At 38.8% G+C, this 21,158-nt stretch overlaps 1 protein-coding gene across 4 annotated transcripts in view; it reads left to right on the top strand.

Moving 5' to 3' along the window:
* ctnnbl1 (catenin, beta like 1) overlaps positions 1-21,158 on the top strand; it is a 201,613-nt gene that overhangs the window by 113,419 nt on the left and 67,036 nt on the right. For all 4 annotated transcript variants that reach the window (XM_041204704.1, XM_041204703.1, XM_041204706.1 and 1 more), the window contains 2 exons: positions 5,571-5,719; positions 11,432-11,613. In XM_041204704.1, the coding sequence (XP_041060638.1) occupies positions 5,571-5,719; positions 11,432-11,613 (331 nt within the window). The remainder of the gene's footprint in view (positions 1-5,570; positions 5,720-11,431; positions 11,614-21,158) is intronic.

Genomic DNA, 21,158 nt, shown 5'->3' with positions numbered 1-21,158 from the left:
TGACGTAGGTGTGGGGTTTTCATCACATTCGGAATGTCTGCGGTGAGGCAAAGGCAGAGGGCTTGCAGTGGCTGATGGTACCTTTTCATATTCCACAGACCAAAATAGAGGAGAGATGCAATATGTATCCTACAGATCAGCATTTGAGAGGGCCATGGGGGAGCTGAACAGGTTTGTGTTGTCCTCCAGTGGTTCTCAGAGAGGGTTTCAAAGATAGTAATTGAGTGCTGTTCCCTGAACTACCATGCCATGATGGCAGGCCTGGTTTTTTATGCATCCTGGAGGAGCCACTTTTAAGTGCAAATTCCTACAAATAAGTATCATCAGATTGTTATAGGAACTCCAAAGCACAAAGGGCTATACCCTGAGAAGCATAATGTAATTACATAATGTAATTATCCTTATATTTCAACTCTTTCTTGGACTCGAACTCAAGTTCTGTCGAAGGGTCATGAGGACTCGAAACGTCAACTCTTTTCTTCTCCGCCGATGCTGCCAGACCTGCTGAGTTTTTCCAGGTAATTCTGTTTTTGTTTTTGTATGTAATTACAAACCATGTTTCATGGCAATATTAAACTCTATTGAGAAAGTTGAGCAACTATTTACAAGAATAAACCTTAAATGAACATAATCAATATTATCATTTTGGGTTAGTATCTGCAACACTGCAGATCTTGAAATGAGCCTGCCTTTTTGTATTTTCCCCCAATAGCTTATTCATAATATGTTCAACTAACTTGCAAACAACTCTGAAACTACTTAATGCATTGAAGGTTAATAATTTGAAAGTTTCTTATAATTTTGGGGAAAAATTCCTATATTTCAACCTGTTTTCCTCAGTTAAATTATTTTGGTATTTAAAAGAAAAAAAAACCAAACAGGACATGTCTGGTGCAGTACTATGCTTGAATAACAGACAACTTTAATTGAAAGTGACGTTTGAACCCTCCCATGAAAATAATGAAGGGTTGCTTATTCCATCAGGATGCATAATTGTTTGACAGTAGTCTTAAGCTAGTGAACATTTCTTAGCCTTATTCTCAGCAACAGCCGACGGTAGGCCTTGTGTTACAAATGCAGTTTACTGTAGATACGTTCCTGAGTTAAATGGCATCAATCATGTAGTCATAGAATCATAATGGTACAGAAGGAGGCATTCGGCCTGTCAAGTCCATGTCTGCCCTTTGGAGAGCAAATCAGTCAATCTCATGCCCCCGCTCTATCTGCATAGCCTTGCAATTTCATTTCCCTTCAGTGTCTCCTCACCAAACTCCTTTTGAAATCATTGATCATCTCTGCTCCTACCACCCTCGTAGTCAGTGAGTTACATTCATTATCACTCACTGCGTAAAAAAAGTTCTTCCTCATACTCCCTCTGTGTCTATTTCCCAAAACCTAAATCAATGTTCCATAGTCCTTGTACCCTGAGCAGTCTCAGTTTATGGGCATTAATTGCCTATATTTACTTTTGCATTGTAACAGTGCCCCTGTGACTTCAACCTTATATTTGTGTGTTTCACACCTGGTCTTCAATCTCACTGCAGATGAACAGGCCACGCACTTCTTGAGGCAATGCTTGATACGAGTTGATAAGCTGTTTTATTTCATGTTAAGGTGAACATCACAACTGCAGTTTTGATTTAGAGTCGCTTGATTCAATTTGCACATATTTTCATGATAATACAAACTAAAGAACATATTGTGCTTCCCCATATCAGTGGGTCATCTTATTTGCTTCAGCCAAAATGACTTCTAACTGTCTTTCAACAGTTATAACCTAGTCTTGACAAAAGCCCTTGTGGCTTTCTGTTTTCAAAACCTGACTGCCTGTGCTTTAGTTCCTGCCTTCTAACTCCCTCAGTTCATGGAAGGGATCAAAAACTTTCGATCACAATGTTGAGATATTTTCTGATTACTGAGACAAACTAATGAATTGCTTATTGCCTGGAGTCTTTTGGGAAAAGAAATTCAGTTGACGTAGCCACTTTTTATTTAGGTGACTTAATTTAGAAGAATACACTTGGATTTAAAAATGGAAAACTGAAGTGACTCTCTTTACAGATATTTAATGAAAAGAATAGCCTTTGTTAAAATGTGGTAGCCCATACTCTGGAGATAAATGAAAGTATACAAGTTTGTGTTCTGCATTGAAGACATTCAAGGCCAAACATTTGCATTTTGCTGTACAACACCCCTGCCCCTCCATACCTCCAACCACCCCACATTTATCTTTGCGGAAAGAAAATAAGAACTGAACCTCTTCTAGTTTTCTGTTACCTTGCTGGATATGTAAAAATGACTCTGGATGGAAAGATTAAAGTGCATTGCATGAATCACAGTTACATTGACTGATTAAGAGACATCAACTTCCCTTATACATGACAACAGCTTGTTGTAACCTAGCAAAGTTAATATGTTCTATGTGTGTGTGTATATATAAATATAAGATTTTAAAAAAGTGATTCTCCAGGAATGTAAAATTTTCACTTGGCAGTTTCGAAGCTTATTGGTACTTTTGTTCATTTTCAGTTAATTGTTTATTTTCACAGTGCTTAAAAATTAGAAGATGGAGAAGGTAATGTTGAGAGCTTTGATGTTTCTATTTGAATCCAAAAACAACCTGTCATTTAGATTAAAGATGCATCAATTTCTATGATGTTAATTGCACTCTTTAACCCTTTGAGCTATTAGTGGTGTTGCTTCAGTGCCTGTCATTATAATTACATATGTAAATAGACAATTTTTCTTATGTCCACTACTGCTAAATTAAATAACATTGAATGTATGGCATGTAAGGGAATTTGGAAAATAAGCATTTGTTTCAGCTATTTAAGAAGCATGATGACTTTCTTACTGTACCATTCTGCAAATATCTAAAGAAATTGCAATACATTTAATCAATAGGGAAATTAAATAATGATTTTTCAAGTCCGTAGTAGACAACACAGAACACATTCATATTGCTGTAGCAAAGAAGCTTAAACTGAACACTTCAGTTGGTGATATTCCCTTGAATTTCTAAGTGACTATATAATAAACTTGAAGCTCACGTTCACTGTAATTTAGCCACATTTCCAGCCTTCACTTGGTTTAATAAACAAGAAACAAATGCATATTTGGATGCATTTTTTGTAAAAGTCACAGTTGGTATAGATCATTGGGCCTTGACTGCGACCACTTAGAACCAAGAACTCCGACATCTCTCACTGTGTGTGTTAGCAGTGGATATTTCATTCTAGTTAAAATGCAAAATTTAAGGTGCAAGGAGAAGCTGATGAGATGTTATCACTTTCAAGGAACAGTGGGGACTAAACATTTGTTGGACTCCATCCTGATGACTGATAGCTCTCAATGTAGCATCAGGACAAAGCTATATGTTACGATTCTGAGACAGCGTGTCAGCCTTTCCAATCCACCCTTATTCAGAAGATCATAGGTAATTAACAGCAATTCCCTATTAATAATTTTACTGATCAATTTGATTGACTTCATGATCCAAGCTTCTGTTTTCCATTCTTTGTCTCATCAACATCTCTGTACTTTAGGTGTTTGACCAGCAGGCATTCTATTGATTAAAGTGAGCAGCAAGAAGGTTGCAGTAAAATAAATACAAAATACTGGAAACAGGTCTGGCAGCATCTGTGGTGAGAGAAGTGGAGTTAACATTTCCGGGCAATATTAGAAATATTCACCTAGAGCTATGTCTCTAACTTTTTGCAGTTTTGATGAAGGAATTCAATCTGAAATATTAATTCTGATTCTATCTCCACACATGCTGTCAGGCCTGCTGACTCTGTCCAGCTTTTTCTATTTTTATTTCAGATTTCCAGCATCCACAGTTTTTTGCTTTCATAAGAATATTGCAGTGTTGGAATACTTCAATACCTCATTGTCCGGTAAACCAGAATGAATGGAAAATGAAGGTGCTGCCTTAATTGATCAATTTTCCTTTCTTAAAAGCTGAAATATTTAGTATTAATTACATTATTCCACTATTGCAATTGCCTCAATAGATTCATTGTAGAATGATGTGGGGTATTTTTTTTAGGATCTTTTATGTTAATACAGTGCCAAACTTTCAAGCTTTTCTTAGCAAATAGTAGTTGGTTGAGGGATAAGCTACTCACGCAAGTAGCGTTGTATCCATCAGATCAATTTATATTATGCCTATAACAGCTAATCGCCCCAAAGTGCTTTATAGATCATGATTAGGAATGATTGCTGAGCAGTGACTGAAGGCTGTGTCGTCCTCTCCTCTCCCTCACAACCATCCCACCATAATGGGGCAAGGGGAGGGAGAATAGATAAAGGAGCACAGCACTTGGGAGAAACTGTAGGACTAGATGAGCTTGCAGAAATAGATAGGAAAAGGCCATGCTGAAATTACAGATTAGAACAAGGATGTTAAATGTACTACACCTGGGGCAGAATCTTCTGCCTGTCGAGTGGGCTGGTTGAGGGCGGGCACGGAGCCGATTGCCATCCGCGATCGGCTGCATGCCGCCATTTTACGTGGGCGGGCCAATTAAGGTAGGCATGGAGCTGCCTCAGGGAGATTAAGTTCAAATTGAAAGTTTAAAATAAAGAAAGATTGAAATTATTTAGGCATGTCACATGAGCTAGGACATGTTTATGAAATGTGTATAAAATATTTATTGATTTAATAAAACCTTCATGAAATTTCATCCCGTCCGTGGATGAGGTTTCACGAAAAACACGAAGGCCGCTTGGGCTCTTTGTCTGTCCACCAACCTTAAGTTTGGATGGACAGCATTGAGAATTAGCTGAATTTAGTTTATTAATGCTTTAACAGGCCTTTGACAGTTTGGCGTGCGCACAACTGCCTCCGGTGCGCGCCTGCTGAACAGAAGATCTGAATGATGCGAGGTGACGTTGGGACACATATCTGACCAAGTTCCACTTGAAAATTTGATGAACTGTCGGCAGCAAATCTGAGATTTCTGCCTTTCAGGTTTGTTTGGCTTAAATATAACCTCAGAATACATTTTTCCTTGCTGTACTATTTCTGTAACATGCAACGCATTTGTAGTTTTAACATTTTCTCAGTGGTAGAACTCTCTAGTTTGAGTCAGAAAATCATAAGTGGAACTCCATTGCAGGACTTCAACACTTGGTCTATACCATTACAGTACTGAAGGAGCACTGCATCGTCGGTCTTTCGGATGAGGTATCCAACCCAGATGGATGTAAAAGATCCTATGGCACTACTTGAAGAACAGAGTGTTATTTCAGAGCCTAACGGCCACTCACTGTGATTAGTCTTTTTGTTTAGCTATTTGTGGGATCTTACTATTTACAAATTGGCTACAAAATGAGTGCAATTTAGAAGTAATCAGCTGGTTGTAACGTGCTTTGGAACTTTCTGAAGATATGAAAGCGGCTATATAAATACAAGCTTTTTCTTTATTTAATGTACAACTGCGGTTTTCAAACTAGCAGTTTTTCAATTAAACATCTGTGACATTATTTAAAATCTTGCCTGTTGTCTTTTAATGTTGGCCTAATTCTGACATGGTGAATATGTTTTCTCTCAAATCATTTGTTTTTAGTTGTTCAAACGTCATAACCCCGGTACAAATGAGGAGCTTGAAATGATGGAGAACCTGTTTGATAGTCTTTGCTCATGCCTGATGTTGAGCTCAAATAGGGATCGATTTCTGAAGGGGGAGGGACTGCAACTCATGAACCTTATGCTCAGGTAAAGAAACTTTATCATATGTCCCTCTGAAAGCAAAATGGGTTTACAGAATTGATCTTTTAGCATCTTTATACTTGCTGAGGTTTGATCCGTGGTTCAGCTAAAACCATAAAATAGATGCTGGTCGATCTTGGAACTGCTTATGCTCAGTTTCATTCAGACAGCATTGCTAAGTAATGCTAGAATGCTGTAAGAAGCAAAATATGGAATTGAATGAAATATCTGTCCATCACAGCTCATTTTTGTTTGGGTTCTGTTAGTTGCTGCTTCAGGTGGAAGAGAATTAGGCACGTGTGTTTCGACATTTAGAATTGTAATTAATTGATTATTTGAGGAATTCAATTAATATCTCAGGCTGTGCATTGTTGAAAATAGGACAAAATTGGACTGCCACAACTTTGACTTATTTGACATGGCTTCTTCATTTCCCTGGAAGTTAGTGACAAACAATTTAATAAACTGCAGAAATGTGGGATTTTGTTTGAAATTAAAATAAATATATCTAAAATCATGTAATCAATGCATTGATTTCCAAAAGAATAAAGGCTGGCTGAATTAATGAATTTACTATCAATGAGAAGTGGGCCCACAACTGGAAACAACTTGAAGGTAGATTGAAGATAATAAAATAAATAATTTTGCAACAGCAAAAACATCAATTTTCTTTTTTTCATTGATTCCTGAACCTAATCTTTATTTAATAACTACAACTTGTAAAATTCAGAACAAATGTCAATTATGTTCAACTGAAAATAATCTAGTATAAGAAATTAAGTCCTCAACCATTTACATATACTGATGAATCTCTCATGTTCAAAGATACTTAGTGGAAATGGAATGCCTTTCAGTTGTATTTGATGTAATGGGCTGGGTGTTGCAAAGACAATTCTGCAGCAAACAAATTAACTGGCATTAGTCATCACTGTTAATGCATTACCCATTGATTTTAGTATACCGGAGACATTAGAGTGCTAGCAACTCGAGGATTTTAATAAATTACAGATTTGTAACATCATTTACTGATCCAACAGTGTTTTAATGAGATTTTTGTGTAAACATGGATTACCTGTACAGCCTTTATTTGTAAAGATTATGAAGTCACATACATTGTTGCTGTTTTCATGACTCATAATTTAACAAATGAATAGGTTCTGTACCATTTTGTTTTAATAAAATTAGGATGGCTGAAAAAGCACTCATATAGTGCATTTTTTGTGATTTAGAACAGATATTGAATGATTTTCACTATGGTCTACTTTGATAAGTGTTTCAAGTTCCATTCCAGGAGTTGAGCACAAAAATCTAGGTTTAATACTTCAGTGCAGCACTGAGGGAGTACTGCACTGTTTGGGATGTCATCATTACAGGTCAGATGTTAAACTGAGGCCCCACCTGCCCTCAGGTGGATGTAAAGATCCCATGGCCTGGAAGGAGAGCAACGAAGTTATCCCCTTTATAAAAGCTGATATTTATCTCTTGACCAAACATCACGAAAACAGATTATGTGGCTATTATTACATTACTACTTTTTGGACCTTGCTGTGTGCAATTTTGCTGCATTCTCTCCATTAAAACAGTGACTACACTTCATAAATAACCTCTTTTAGAACATCTTGAGTTTCTGAAAGGCCTTATACAAATGCAAGTTCTTTTTATGCAGATTATATTTGTCTCTTTTGATTTTTTATAATATGTAGAGCATTAACTGACCTCGCAATTAAGAGTAATTTATTTAAAAAGGTTTCTTAAAAACTTGGGGGATTAATCTTTGCGTGTCAAAGGAGCAAGATATTCGTAGTGAAGATTGCTACCTTCCTCAGCCAGAGATGATAACAAATAATCCAAGATTGGGTTAGCACAGATTAAATGCAGGATGAAGTTCCATGACACTACATCCTTCAAAAAGCATCTCTTAATGTCCGGGTGTGATGTTTCCATTTCTCATAGAGGTTTTTGTCATAGTCTTGCTACCAATTTTGCAAAATTATATTGCATTACATTTTGTGATTTGTATTCATGCTCGTTAGAAATAAGATTGAGCCTTTGCACACTTGCTTCACTTGAACAGTGGTATCCGAACGTTAAAAATACTCCTGTAGATTTTAAATACACTTGATTACTCCTTATCTTCCGATTATTTCAGAATGTGCATCCTAAGATTAGAACCACATCAATAATTTCCTTTTTACCTGTGCCTTACGAATGAAACTAAAATTTCACGATCTTCCATCTATTTCTTTCTTCTTGCTGCTCCTTTGTGTGATGAAAAACCAATTTTTTTTCCAGAGGCAGATCTAAGTACGGACATTTTGTTGGTGTGGAGGCTTGGGAACCATTTTAATTAAAGTATAGGTTTGTCTCAAGTTTTTGTGTTCCAAATCTAAAGCTGGGCCCTATCTCTTAATCTAGAGATGCCTCTGCTACCTTCTATTGCAAAACTTTGCATTTTTAAAAATTCATTCATAGGATGTGGGCATTGCTGGTTAGGCCAACATTTATTGCCCATCCCTAATTGTCCTTGAGAAGATGGTGGTGAGTTGCCTCCTTGAACCGCTGCAGTCCATGTGGCGTGGTTATATCCACAGTGCTGTTAGGGAGGGAGCTCCAGGATTTTGACCCAGTGACAGTGCAAGAGCGACGATATTGCCAAGGCAAGATGGTGAGTGGCTTGGAAGGGAACTTCCATGTGGTGGTGTTCCCATGTGTCTGCTGCCCTTGTCCTTCTAGATGGTAGTGGTCATGGGTTTGGAAGGTGCTGTCTGAGGAGTCTGGTGAGTTGCTGCAGTGCATCTTGTAGATAGTGCACACTGCTGCCCCCTTGCGTCAGTGGTGGAAGGAGTGAATGTTTGTGGATGTGGTGCCAGTCAAGCGGGCTACTTTTGTCCTGGATGGTGTCGAGCTTTTTGAGTGTTGTTGGAGCTGCACTTATCCAGGCAAGTGGAGAACGTTCCATCACACTCCTGACTTGTGCCTTGTAGGTGGTGGGCAGGTTTTGTGGAGTCAGGAAGTGAGTTACTCCCTGCAAGATTCCTAGCCTCTGACCTGCTCTTGTAGCCACAGTATTTACCTGGCTGGTTCAGTTCAGTTACTTGTGCAGAATTTCATAAATAGCTTCGGATATTTCTAGGGAAAATTAAAGACTAATGTCTGAGACTGAGCATGCTCCTTGTATTTAATCTTAAAGTTCACATGGCAGTTTTTGCAATTATTCAGTAATGTGCTGTTGAAGACCACAATCCCAGTACACATCTAATATATTTATTTTTCGTCTCACATACCTGAAGGCAATTTTTTTTAAATGCATCAGCTCAAGATTAGTCTCCTTAGTCTATTCTCACTCAGTTTCATTCTATTCAGTCATTCTACTCTAACTTTGGCGAGGAATATTTGAAAGTCTGGCTTAATTTAATTTAACTTTGGTGTCAACTCGCCAAAAGGCATTTTTATTCTGGAAGAAGACAGACATATATCTTCTTGCCATTTAAATGAGCTAATGTTCAGGGAACCAAGGGCAATGTGTGTACTTGATAATGTGGGTCTGCAAATCTGTGTTTGGGGTCAGGCTGTCTGTCTAAGCAAACATAGAGAGAGAGTTCGGCGTGTTGCACTTTGTGCCTCTATTTGCAGCAGAGTCTCACACAGTTAAAACATCCAATGCAAAAACAGGAGAGTGGCACATAGGAGTCACTCTGCCAAACAAATCCCTTAACCTGATGTAAAAGTGCTTATTTTTTGATTTCTGGGGATTGTTTAAAAAAAGCTAGCCATATCTGTAAATTGTAAACATCAGTCGAGTAAAATCCCGATCAGTCAAATTTCAGGGAGCCAGCCACAAATTTGTGTTGAGCAGAGCTTCATGATAGCCGTGGAGGTCCCATTCCCACATGAATTCCCACTCTGTGTAACTTGATATGTCTACAAACGTGGTCCATGTCAAAAAAAAAATTCAAATGCCAATTGAAAACCATAAAGCAGTAAATGTGTGAAAAAGCCTTTATTTAATTTGTTCACACCCAATAAGGGCCTGACCTTGTGAAAAGCCGGAGCTTTCCATTGAAAAATGTCGGGAGTTAGCTGCTTAGCATGCTGTCTTTGGAAGTGCGATTTACAGTCCACTATGTTGTCTGTGCAGTTAAACGTGTTTTCATGCTGCAGTCTGATCTTGGTGCATCTCTACGGCCTTTGTGGCATCGGCTGGAGGAACAGGCAGGCAAGCAGGCGGACATTCATCACAGGTTTGGCCATACTTACAGGCTTTCCATGCTCTTTCATAGGGATACCTCCATGGTTTTGTGCTCGCGTGTGGTGTACTCTGACAAGCTTGGACAGGTTCTGCTAATCTGGAGCTACCGGTGCAGAATTTCAGCTTATCACGGGCATTGTCCTATGGGATTTGCTATTCTGCTGGTGGGAATGATTGATGACTTTGACATAACTGGAATTTTGTGTCATCGAAATTTGACTCATCACGAATTTACTGTAGTGCCTATTTGCAGAACGAAAGAACTTGTATTTGTATATAACTTAGCACGACCTTGGAATGTCCTGAAGTGCATTACAACTAATGAAGCAATTTTGAAGTGTGGTCACTGTTTAAATGCAGTGAAGCATGGCAGCAAATTTGCTCATAGCAGGGTCCTAAAACCAGCAAAGAAATAATGACCAGGTAATCTGTTTTTGGAGATGTTGGTTCAGGGATAAATATTGGCCAGGGCACTAGAAGACCTCCTCAGCTCTTCTTTGAAATAGAGCTATTGGATCTTTTAGAGGGCATATGGACCTCTATGAAAGCATGATGTACTAGCATTCAATACCATCCATGCTGTTAGTATGTTCACTGTATGGAGAAGAGCTTGAGTTGAACTTTGGTGCTTTATCAGTGGAAAAAGTTAGAGGGAGAACTCATCTACTGTTGATTGTCAATTATGAAGGCTTGAAAGCAGGACTGCTGCCTTTGTGTCAGGAGGTATTTTGTTCAAAAAGGGCTTGAGTTAGAGCATAGTCTCTCAAAAAGAAAATCGTCATGCTTGATGTAGAGGGTTTTGCTGTTTGGTGAAGGATGCAAATATTAAGCCTGTTCATATCCCAAAATGTTCAAATACCCATATCTTATGCTTACTGCTTTCCTCACTAACTACTTTCTTATATCATTGTATTATGCTGTACATGGGTGATCCATGCCTCATTAGTAATACAATGAAGCTTGCCACTGGTGAGCCATTTTTTTTTTACACCCAATGACCTGTTTACGAGTTCTGTCGAAGGGTCATGAGGACTCGAAACGTCAACTCTTTTCTTCTCCGCCGATGCTGCCAGACCTGCTGAGTTTTTCCAGGTAATTCTGTTTTTGACCTGTTTACCAGCTGCACTTTTGGGATTCACTCTCGCTGATAAGATTCCTCATAGTAAATTTTACCTTTTAGTTTTAGAACCGGTACTTGAAATGCTGAGATGGTTCTTCCAATTCAGATTTAATCCAGAAATGTTTTGTATTTACTCAGGGACTGCAGTGGTAATTCTACACAATGATATTTCAGTATTGGAGTTATTTTCAAAGAAGATATATAGTTAGTAAAGAAATTATCCTTGTATTCCTCAATTCTTAATTAAAATTTGTAGCAAATTTTAATATATTAAAGAAATATTTAAAGGATTGCATGTAATGAGTGCTCAATTGTTTTGATCAGTTCTGTGTAATTAATGTTTTTATAGAGAAAAGAAAATGTCACGAGCCAGTGCTCTAAAGGTGTTGGATCATGCTGTGATTGGTCCTGAAGGGTCTGATAACTGTCACAAGTTTGTTGACATCCTTGGACTAAGGACAATATTCCCTCTTTTCATGAAAACGCCAAAGAAAATGAAGAAAGCTGGAATGACAGAAAAGGAACATGAAGGTGAGCTGTGAGGTCATAGTACCTTAAACTTCCAAAAGCTCGAGTTGATTTTGTTCTTTCACAGGATGTGGACCAGCATTTGCTGCCAACTCTAATTGAGAAGATGGTGGTGAACTTCTTGTACTACTACATTCCAGCTGGTGTAGTTACAACCACAATGCTGTTAGGGAGGGAGTACCAGGATTTTGACCCAGCGACAGTGAAGGAACGGCGATATATTTCCAAGTCGGAATGGTATGTGATTTGGAGGGGAAATTGTAGGTGGTGGTATTGCACTGCATCTGTTGCCCTTTTTCTTCTAGGGGGTAGAGGCCATGGCTTTGGACGGTACTGTAAAAAGAGCTGATGAAAGGTCATTGACCTCAAACGTTGACGTGGTTTGACTCGGTTTCTCTCCACAAATGCTACCTGACCTGAGTATTTCCTTCATTTTTTGTTTTTATTGTTCTAAAAGGAGGTTTTGTGTGTTGCTGCAGTGTATCATGTAAATGGTGCACACTGCTGTATAGTGAGCTGGTGGTGAGGCAGTGAATGTTTAAAGCGGTTGTTGGGGTGCTGATCAAATGGGCTGCTTTGTCCTGGATGATAAGTTTCCTGAGTAGCATTGGAGCCGCATATATCCCAATGCAAAATAAAATGAGACATGAGGATAATCCCAGAATAGTCAGTTACTGACAATTACTGTTACACAGGTCTAGCTTCCTTTCAATACAAGCACCGTTCAGAATTGTCACAGATTAATTGCATTAAAAAATACCCTTGCCTTTCACTCTTCTTTCTGTTTCTCGCACCACAAAAATTGACTTATTTAAGTCATAGCTTGGGATATTCATGAAGAATTTTTGAAACTGAAAATAGGAGAGTTTTGCTTCAGCCTAACTTTGAGTTAGCTTTCAGGTTTACTATTTTAAATTAAGCACATGCATTTAATGTCCTGGTGTGCTTCTACTTATTAAAATGAGAGTGAGAATCTGTGCAGTGTAAAGTTCTGGTGTATGCTCCTCAGGCTTTCTTGCTGTCATGCAAGCAGCAGATAAATCTGTATTCTTAAAGATCTGGCTTGAGAAGTTGAGATAAATCTAATTAGAGTTTGTTAAACAGAGCTGCAAATCGATCAGACTTTTACCACAGGATAAAGAAAGATGTTTTCAAATAATCCTTTTTTGGTTTTAAAGAATATGCACAGCTCTAATCAGAAAAACTTATGAGCAGAATGCTCAAGTATACATCCCATTACGGTTTAATTAGCCACCTTTAAAAAGCCTATCACTTAAAACTATTTAACAAATAAATCCAGTAGTTGTCCAATGAAGTTGTGAGTTTGTAACATTACATTTTTGCTACACAACTCCGTATTCTGTTGTAAATGATGGACAAGAAATATCTCACTCCTCATTTTCCCCCCACAATCCCAACATTGAATTTTATCAGACTATCCTTCTTTTCTGTCTTAAATTCTGCTTCCCCCTTTAGTTGGAAATGTGAGAAAAAAACAAGTTAACTCTATATTTACCTCAATTCTGATCAAAGCCTAGTTCATGCTGCATACGCAGTAGTCACTTGGATTGAAGTTTGACTGCCATTCAGATTTCTTGAATTTTTCTACAGTTCTAAATATAATGATGCTTGCACTTATCAGAAGTGAACATTGAAGATGAAAATAGGAATGTAAGGGGCTATGAGCAGTATAGAAGCTAACCACGCAGAAGAAAGCTATTTAGCCCTATGTTTTTGTTAATATATTCGTTCACTGGCCAGGTCAACATTTATTACTGATCCTTAGTTGCCACCTAGTTCAGAGAGCATTTAAGAATCAACCACATTGCTGTAGGCCTGGATTCACATGAGGCTAGGTAAGGACAGCAGATTTTCCTTCCCTAAAGGACATTAGTGAACCAGATGAGTTTTTACAACAATCGACAATGGCTTCATTAATTCCAGATTTTCATTTGAATTCAAATTCCACCATCTGCTTCATTAATTCCAGATTTTTATTTGAATTCAAATTCCACCATCTGCTGTGGCGGGATTCAAACACGGGTCCTCAGAGCATTACCCTGGGTCTCTCGATTACTACTCCAGCGACAATACCACCACGCCAACACCTCCCCCGTTGCCCGTTTGGGTATATGCTAGGTTTTTGCTAGAGCAATTCAAAACTAATTTTACCATCTGTTCACTCCCCATAGGAGAAAACACATGTCCACATTAATGCCTTTCACAACCTCTATATCCCAAGCAATACACAGCCAATGAATTACTTTTCAATTACAGTTACTGTTATATAGGTGAACATGACAATTTAATAACAGAGGCTACAGAAAAAGAAAGAGAAAACTGACTAGATTATCCGTTTTAGTATTGGTTGAAGGATAAATATTGGTCAGTGTTAATTGCATAAATTAAGGGTAAGGATAAACAGGTGGGGGCCATTCATTATTTGAAAACATATGAAGAGACACTTGTGGACACAGGTGATGAGTTGGGTGAGGAGTTATATACTTGTAACATTTCACTTTGTGCATAAATTTAAACTGAGTCAAGATTGACTTCTGATAGTGTCCTTTACCAAATGGCTGCTGGAGGTTTAACAGTCAGGACACCAAGAGAAACTCTCATCCTCTCTTCGAATAGTGCAATCTCATCCCGTGCAAGTAGAATTTTAGTTTAATATCTTATCCAAAAGATAGTACTTCCAAGTGTGCAGTGCTCCCTCAATTTCTCTCTCTTCATGTACCATGCCCTAAGTGGGCATTGGGGACCATGGACCTCATGTTAATCTTACTCTGGAGGCGTGGATCATCTTCATTGTTGGTACACTCATCCAGTTTGCGAGACTCTTTAGAAGTGCTCTTTGTCTACCTCAATCTCTTTTTACCAACGATATTTTCCAGCAGCATCAGATTTTCTAATTCAGAATTTCTTATTACATGCCCAAGAAATTCCAACTGTCTCTTCCTGATCTTGGTCAGCAGAGTTCTTTTGGTCTCAGATTTTAATAAGACCTCTTAATTGCTGGTGTGGCTTGTCGAGATAACTTCATTATTTGCCTCAAAAACTACAACTCTGCAGCTTCAGTTATTCTCTGCTTTGCTTCACTGATGATCTAACACTCACTTCCATGTGCCCAAATTGGTTTGTAGCATTCCAGGATTCTCAGCTTTGTTTTTGGGGCTAATTTTGAGTTGTGTTATGATGTGGCAGTTGGTATTTGTCAGGCTGACCAAATCCCAAAAGGAAACTTGGCCACGCTATCACAACAATTTCACAATTTGCCTTTATTACGAGAAGGTGTATGCACTGAAGTCAGAAGTAATGACTGCACTACCACCTTTAGAGATTTTAAAGAGTAAATTAAAACATTTATTAACAAAATAAAAGAAAACTTAAAACACACAAAATTACAGTTACACAGTTATATTTAGTTTTAGAACAGTTCTCACAGGGTTTCTACTTAACTAGACTCCTAACTACATACATATCCCTTTCAGGCAACAGTTCAAAGAGATCCTTAATCTATAAAACATCCAGCAATATTGCCACAAGCACCCACTGTTGCTGTAAGGGAGGTATTTCACAGCTTCTTTCTCCTTCTCACTAGACAATAGAATTCCAAAGCTTTTTAACAAACCTTGCTTTCTGGAACAGCAAACTTCTCCAGGCTGGCTAGAGGCTTTTTCCACAAGTCTGTTTCACACAGTGCACCTTTCAAGATCTCACACAACCACTCCTCATTCAGCTTTCCATCATTCTTTAAATATATTTTCTCCCTTTTTGATCTGTAAATCCCATTGTTTCAGCCTTGCTTTGGAAGTTACTTTTCCCAGAATATAAAAATCTTTCATTATGTCATTATGGTAAGCACTTTTGGGAAAAGTAACTTAATAACCTTACCTTATTTATCTTGCCAGTTGTAAACATCTTATCACGTCCCTTTGCAAACCAAACAACCTCTCAACTAATCTAAAAATGCAAATTCCATTCACACTATCTGCTGAGACTTAATTCTGGCTTACCCATCTCCATTTCAAATGTCTATTTTATACCTAACTCCTTTTAATGATTCAAACCTTGCAGTCTAACTGCAATTTAATTAAACTAGACACACATATACACACACACAATCAACACAGCCTCCACAAGCCTACTTTAAAATATCCCACAGTAATATTGGGGAAAAAAATCTTTCCTTTACAGTTGATCATAATCTTTTTTATTTTTTGAAATGCATCTATGGCCATTCCAGTCCTTCAGCTTATTTCTTATTTGCACTTTCCGTTTGACGTTTACATACCCCTGGGTAATGACATTTGTCTACCTGTGTGATCTTTTCGTTTTTCACTGTGGTCTTATGTTCTGATATGATTCTCTTTTTGGACACTGCTAAACATTTTATTTTCTGACAACTTCTGTTCAGCCCTTTCTTCTCACTTGCACTCACTACTCTATCCAAAATCTTTTCTAGTTTTTCTTCAAAGTCGGTAATAAGAAAGGTATCATCGACGTATTATATATTATTAAAGGTGTAACTGCCAACTAATAATACAGGAAGGTCTTCAGTCTCTCTAAAAATATTTTCACTATACAAATTGAATAAATCTCGGGAGAAAACACACCCCTATCTGACCCCTCTTATTCTTCACAAAATTGTTTGGTTGTTCTCAACTTTTACAGCTTCCTCAGTATTGCACTGAAATGTCAGCATAGGTTGTGTGCTGTGATGTTCTCATTTATTTTAGCGGAGCCTTTGCATGTGTTCCAAATACTTTATTAATCCTGCTTTTTTTTCCCCTCTAGTTTCAAACCTAGGCTTTCCCCATTCTCTCGATATGTGAAATTAAATCCTCTACCACGATTCTGTTTACCCTCTGCATACAGCATGAAAGTCCACTGTATTACCATCCTTTTTGTGACTCCTTTAAAAAGTGTAGGTTGCATTAGCTTCAATTCCTACTAGCATCAAACTCTCAAGAATTAAACTCCACATACTCACTTCACCTAAGTATTAATTTTAGAAATAAAAGAATATCCTGCCCATTTGCACTTTGGGGCTAAATTCCACATTTTTTTTGGCTTCTCTCATCTTTTTTGTAATCATTATTTGTTTTAGGAGATGCATTGCTCCCTGAGAGCAACAGGGTTCATGTCCCCAATTAAATATTTCATCTCTTCTCCTATCATGCTGTGGAGTCAAAAGTGGAGCACAATTTCAGACTGCTTGGCAATTTAATTTTGTTTATGAGCCTTCCAGGTTAACAGTGGGCATAAACGGCTGTTGTCTTTCAGAACGTTTCCAAGCTTATTTAAAAGTTAAGTTATATTTAAACACTGCTGATCAGTGCATTCTTGTACAGATTGAACTATTAGTGACATGCCCTTCTACCATAGCTACTAACTGACATCTATCTCAGTAATACATTAACAATCAGATCACAGTCCACTAGCATTACCACTGTACTACCGTATTCAATAATTATATTAATTTGAGATGTAATTAGATTAAGTATCTTCTACTTTTACAGTAAGGGACAATTCTTTGTACCCAACTGGTTCAGATGAAACGTATCCCATCTGAAAAGGTGTTGTTTCTGTAGTATATCTTGTCAAGCTGTACACGAATGCCAGTATCTCTTTTTTTTATTCGATGCCTCAAACCAACCATTAAAGCCAAAGATGTATTTTTCTGATCACCCTACAGCAAATAATAAACCAGACACCACTATTTACTGAATTTTCTCAGGTACTTTTTCTTTAAAATGGCAGACTTCCTATTGATATTGATTGTACCTATATTTAAAGCAGTCACAGTGCAATTTATACTTGAGTCAAGATTAAACATGACAGTGGCATAAATTTGACTTATCTAAAATAATTACCGTAGATTACAGTGTACAGGTTGACCTTTGAAGCCTCTAAAATTCCTTGCAAAAACAAGTGTTGACTTATATGCTGAATGTGAACTGCTGGAGTAGATGTGAGTGGTTGCCATTTTGAAATGTTAAAAAAAAAACAGCACTGGTAATTCATGTTAAATTAATGTGGCGCAGTTTATTGTTCAAAAATACCTTTAACCACAATCAAAGCATTTTTAAAAACGTTCAAATTCACTGTATCTGGTATTTGATGCAAAGCGTTCCTTGAATTCATTGAGTCAATTTGACTATGGCATCGTCGTAAGGATCCCACTCTGGATGAGATGTGGAACTTTCGCTTTCAGAATCAGCCCTCCACAACAAATCATCATCATCACCATCTCTACCCATTGAATTGGATATGTTGCATTTTTTTAAAAACTATCTGATGATACTTAGTGCACTAATGGCACCTCATGATTTGACAATAAAACTGCACAAAACAAAAAGCGGGCCAGCATGCATATTTTCACTCTCTGAAGACCATAAGACATAGGAGCAGAAATTAGGTCATTCAGCCCATCGAGTCTGCTCCGCCATTCAATCATGGCTGATAGGTTTCTTAACCCCATTCACCCGCCTTCTCCCCGTAACCTTTGATTCCCTTACCAATCAAGAATCTATCTATCTCGATCTTAAATACACTCAATGACCTGGCCTCCACAGCCTTCTGTGGCAATGAATTCCATAGATTCACCACTCTCTGGCTAAAGAAATTTCTCCTCATCTCTGTTCTAAAAGGTCTTCCCTTTACTCTGAGGTTGTGCCCTCGGGTCCTAGTCTCTCCTACTAATGGAAACATCTTCCCCACGTCCAGTCTATCCAGGCTTTTCAGTATTCTGTAAGTTTCAATCAGATCCTCCCTCATCCTTCTAAACTCCATCAAGTATAGACCCAGAGTCCTCAAACGTTCCTCATATGTTAAGCCTTTCATTCCTGGGATCATTCTCGTGAACCTCCTTTCGACCCTCTCCAGGGCCAGCACATCCTTCCTGAGATACGGGGCCCAAAATTGTTCACAATGTTCTAAATGTGGTCTGACCAGAGCCTTATAAAGCCTCAGCAGCACATCCCTGCTTTTATATTCTAGTCCTCTCGAAATAAATGCCAACATTGCATTTGCCTTCCTAACTACCAACTCAACCTGCAAGCTAACCTTAAGAGATTCCTGGACTAGGACTCCCAAGTCCCTTTGCACTCCAGATTTCTGAATTCTCTCCCCATTTAGAAAATAGCCTATGCCTCTATTCTTCCTACCAAAGTGCATGACCTCACACTTGCCCATGTTGTATTCCATCTGCCACTTCTTTGCCCATTCTCCTAACCTGTCCAAATCCTTCTGCAGCCTCCCCACCTCCTCAATACTACCTGTCCCTCCACCTATCTTTGTATCACCTGAAAACTTAGCCACGATGCCCTCAGTCCCTTCATCTAGATCATTAATGTATAAAGTGAAAAATTGTGACCCCTGCGGAACTCCACTAGTCACCGACTGCCATCCCGAGAAGGACCCCCTTATCCCCACTCTCCGTCTCCTGCCAGACAGCCAATCTTCTATCCATGCTAGTACCTTGCCTCTAACACCATGGGATCTTACTGAGCAGCCTCCTGTGCGGCACCTTGTCAAAGGCCTTCTGGAAGTCCAAGTAGATAACATTCATTGGCTCTCCTTTGTCTAACCTACTTGTTATCTCCTCAAAGAATTCTAACAGATTTGTCAGGCATGACCTCCCCTTGATGAAACCATGCTGACTTTGCCCTATTTTACCATGCACTTCCAAGTATTCTGAAATCTCATCCTTAATAGTGGACTCTCAAATGTTACCAACGACCAAGGACAGGCTAATCGGCCTGTAATTTCCTGTCTTTTGCCTCACTCCCTTCTTAAACAGAGGGGTTACATTGGCAATTTTCCAGTCCTCTGGGACCCTCCCTGACTCCAGTGATTCCTGAAAGATTATCACTAACGCTTCCATTATCTCTTCAGCTATCTCCTTCAGAACTCTGGGGTGTAATCCATCTGGTCCAGGTGATTTATCCAAGTTCAGACCTTTCAGTTTTCCTAGCACCTTCTCCTTGGTAATGACCACCGTACTCACCTCTGCCCCCCGACTCTCTTGAACTTTGGGGATGTTACTCGTGTCTTCCACCGTGAAGACTGACGCAAAGTACCTATTCAGTTCCTCCGCCATTTCTTTGTTCCCCACTACTACTTCTCCAGCGTCATTTTCCTGCAACCCAATATCTGCTTTTCCCTCTCTCTTACCCTTTATATATCTAAATAAACTCTTGCAATCTTCTTTTATATTACTGGCTAGTTTACCCTCATTTAATCTTCTCCCTCCATAATTTTTTTTAGTTGTCCTCTGTTGTTCTTGGTAGGCTTCCCAGTCCCCTGGCTTCCCACTGCTCTTCGCTGCATTGTATGCTTTCTCTTTAGCTTTTATGCTGTCCCTGACTACCCATGTCAGCCATGGTTGCCTCGTCCTATGCTGCTTCTTCCTAGGGATGAATTTTTGCTGTGTCTCCCAAATTACTCCAAGAAACTCCTGCCATTGCTGTTCCACTGTCTTTCCTGCTAGGTTCATCTCCCAGTCAGTTCTGGCCAGCTCCTCCCTCATGCCTCTGTAGTTGCCTTTACTCAACTGTAATACCGTAACATCTGATTCCAGCTTTTTCCTCTCAAATTGCAGGGTAAATTCTATCATATTATGGTCACTTCCTCCTAAGGGTTCCTTCACCTTAAGCTCCCTTATCAAATCTGCCTCATTACACTTCACTAAATCTAGAATTGCCTGTTCCCTAGTGGGCTCCACCACAAGCTGCTCCAAAAAGCCATCTTGTAGACATTCCACAAATTCCTTTTCTTGGGATCCACTACCAACCTGATTTTCCCAGTCTAGGTGCATATTGAAATCCCCCGTGATCACTGTAACCTTGCCTTTCTTACACACCTTTTCTATCTCTTGGTGTATCTTGTGTCCCACATCCTGACTACTGTTCGGAGGCTTGTACATAACTCCCATTATGGTTTTTTTACCTTTGCGGTTCCTCAACTCTACCCACACAGATTCTACATCATCTGACCCTACATCATTTCTTGCTATCGATTTAATTTCATTTCTTACTAACAAAGCCAACCTGCCTATCTTTTCGATAGGTTGTATATCCTTGGATATTTAGCTCCCAGTCCTGATCCCCTTGCAGCCATGTCTCTATGATGCCTACCACATTATACCTGCCGATTTCAATCTGCGCCACAAGCTCGTTTACCTTATTTCGTATACTGCGTGCATTCAGATACAACACCTTCAGTCCTGTATTTCCCATCCCCCTTCTCATTGTCGTCCCTTTTTCTGATGTGCTTGTAGATAGATTCCTAGCCCTTTCCAAATACTCTGTCCTATTTTGTGTTCTGGAGACTTTAATAGCCTCTCCTGGGCTCTCCTTTCTTTTCAGTTTTTTCATAATTTTCCATGAAGTTGAATCCACACCCTGACACGCTAACCTGCTGCTTTGTTTCCCATTAGTCATACTTCTTGGAGTTTTACCCCCCCCCCCTCCCCCACTTTCTAGTTTAAAGTCCTGTTGACCATCCTATTTACCCTTTTTGCTAGAACATTGGTCCCAGAT

Source organism: Carcharodon carcharias, chromosome 14 (genome assembly GCF_017639515.1).
Source record: "Carcharodon carcharias isolate sCarCar2 chromosome 14, sCarCar2.pri, whole genome shotgun sequence".
NCBI lineage: Eukaryota > Metazoa > Chordata > Chondrichthyes > Lamniformes > Lamnidae > Carcharodon > Carcharodon carcharias.
Note: the sequence above shows the minus strand (reverse complement) of the source record. Positions and strands in the feature narration are given on the sequence as shown.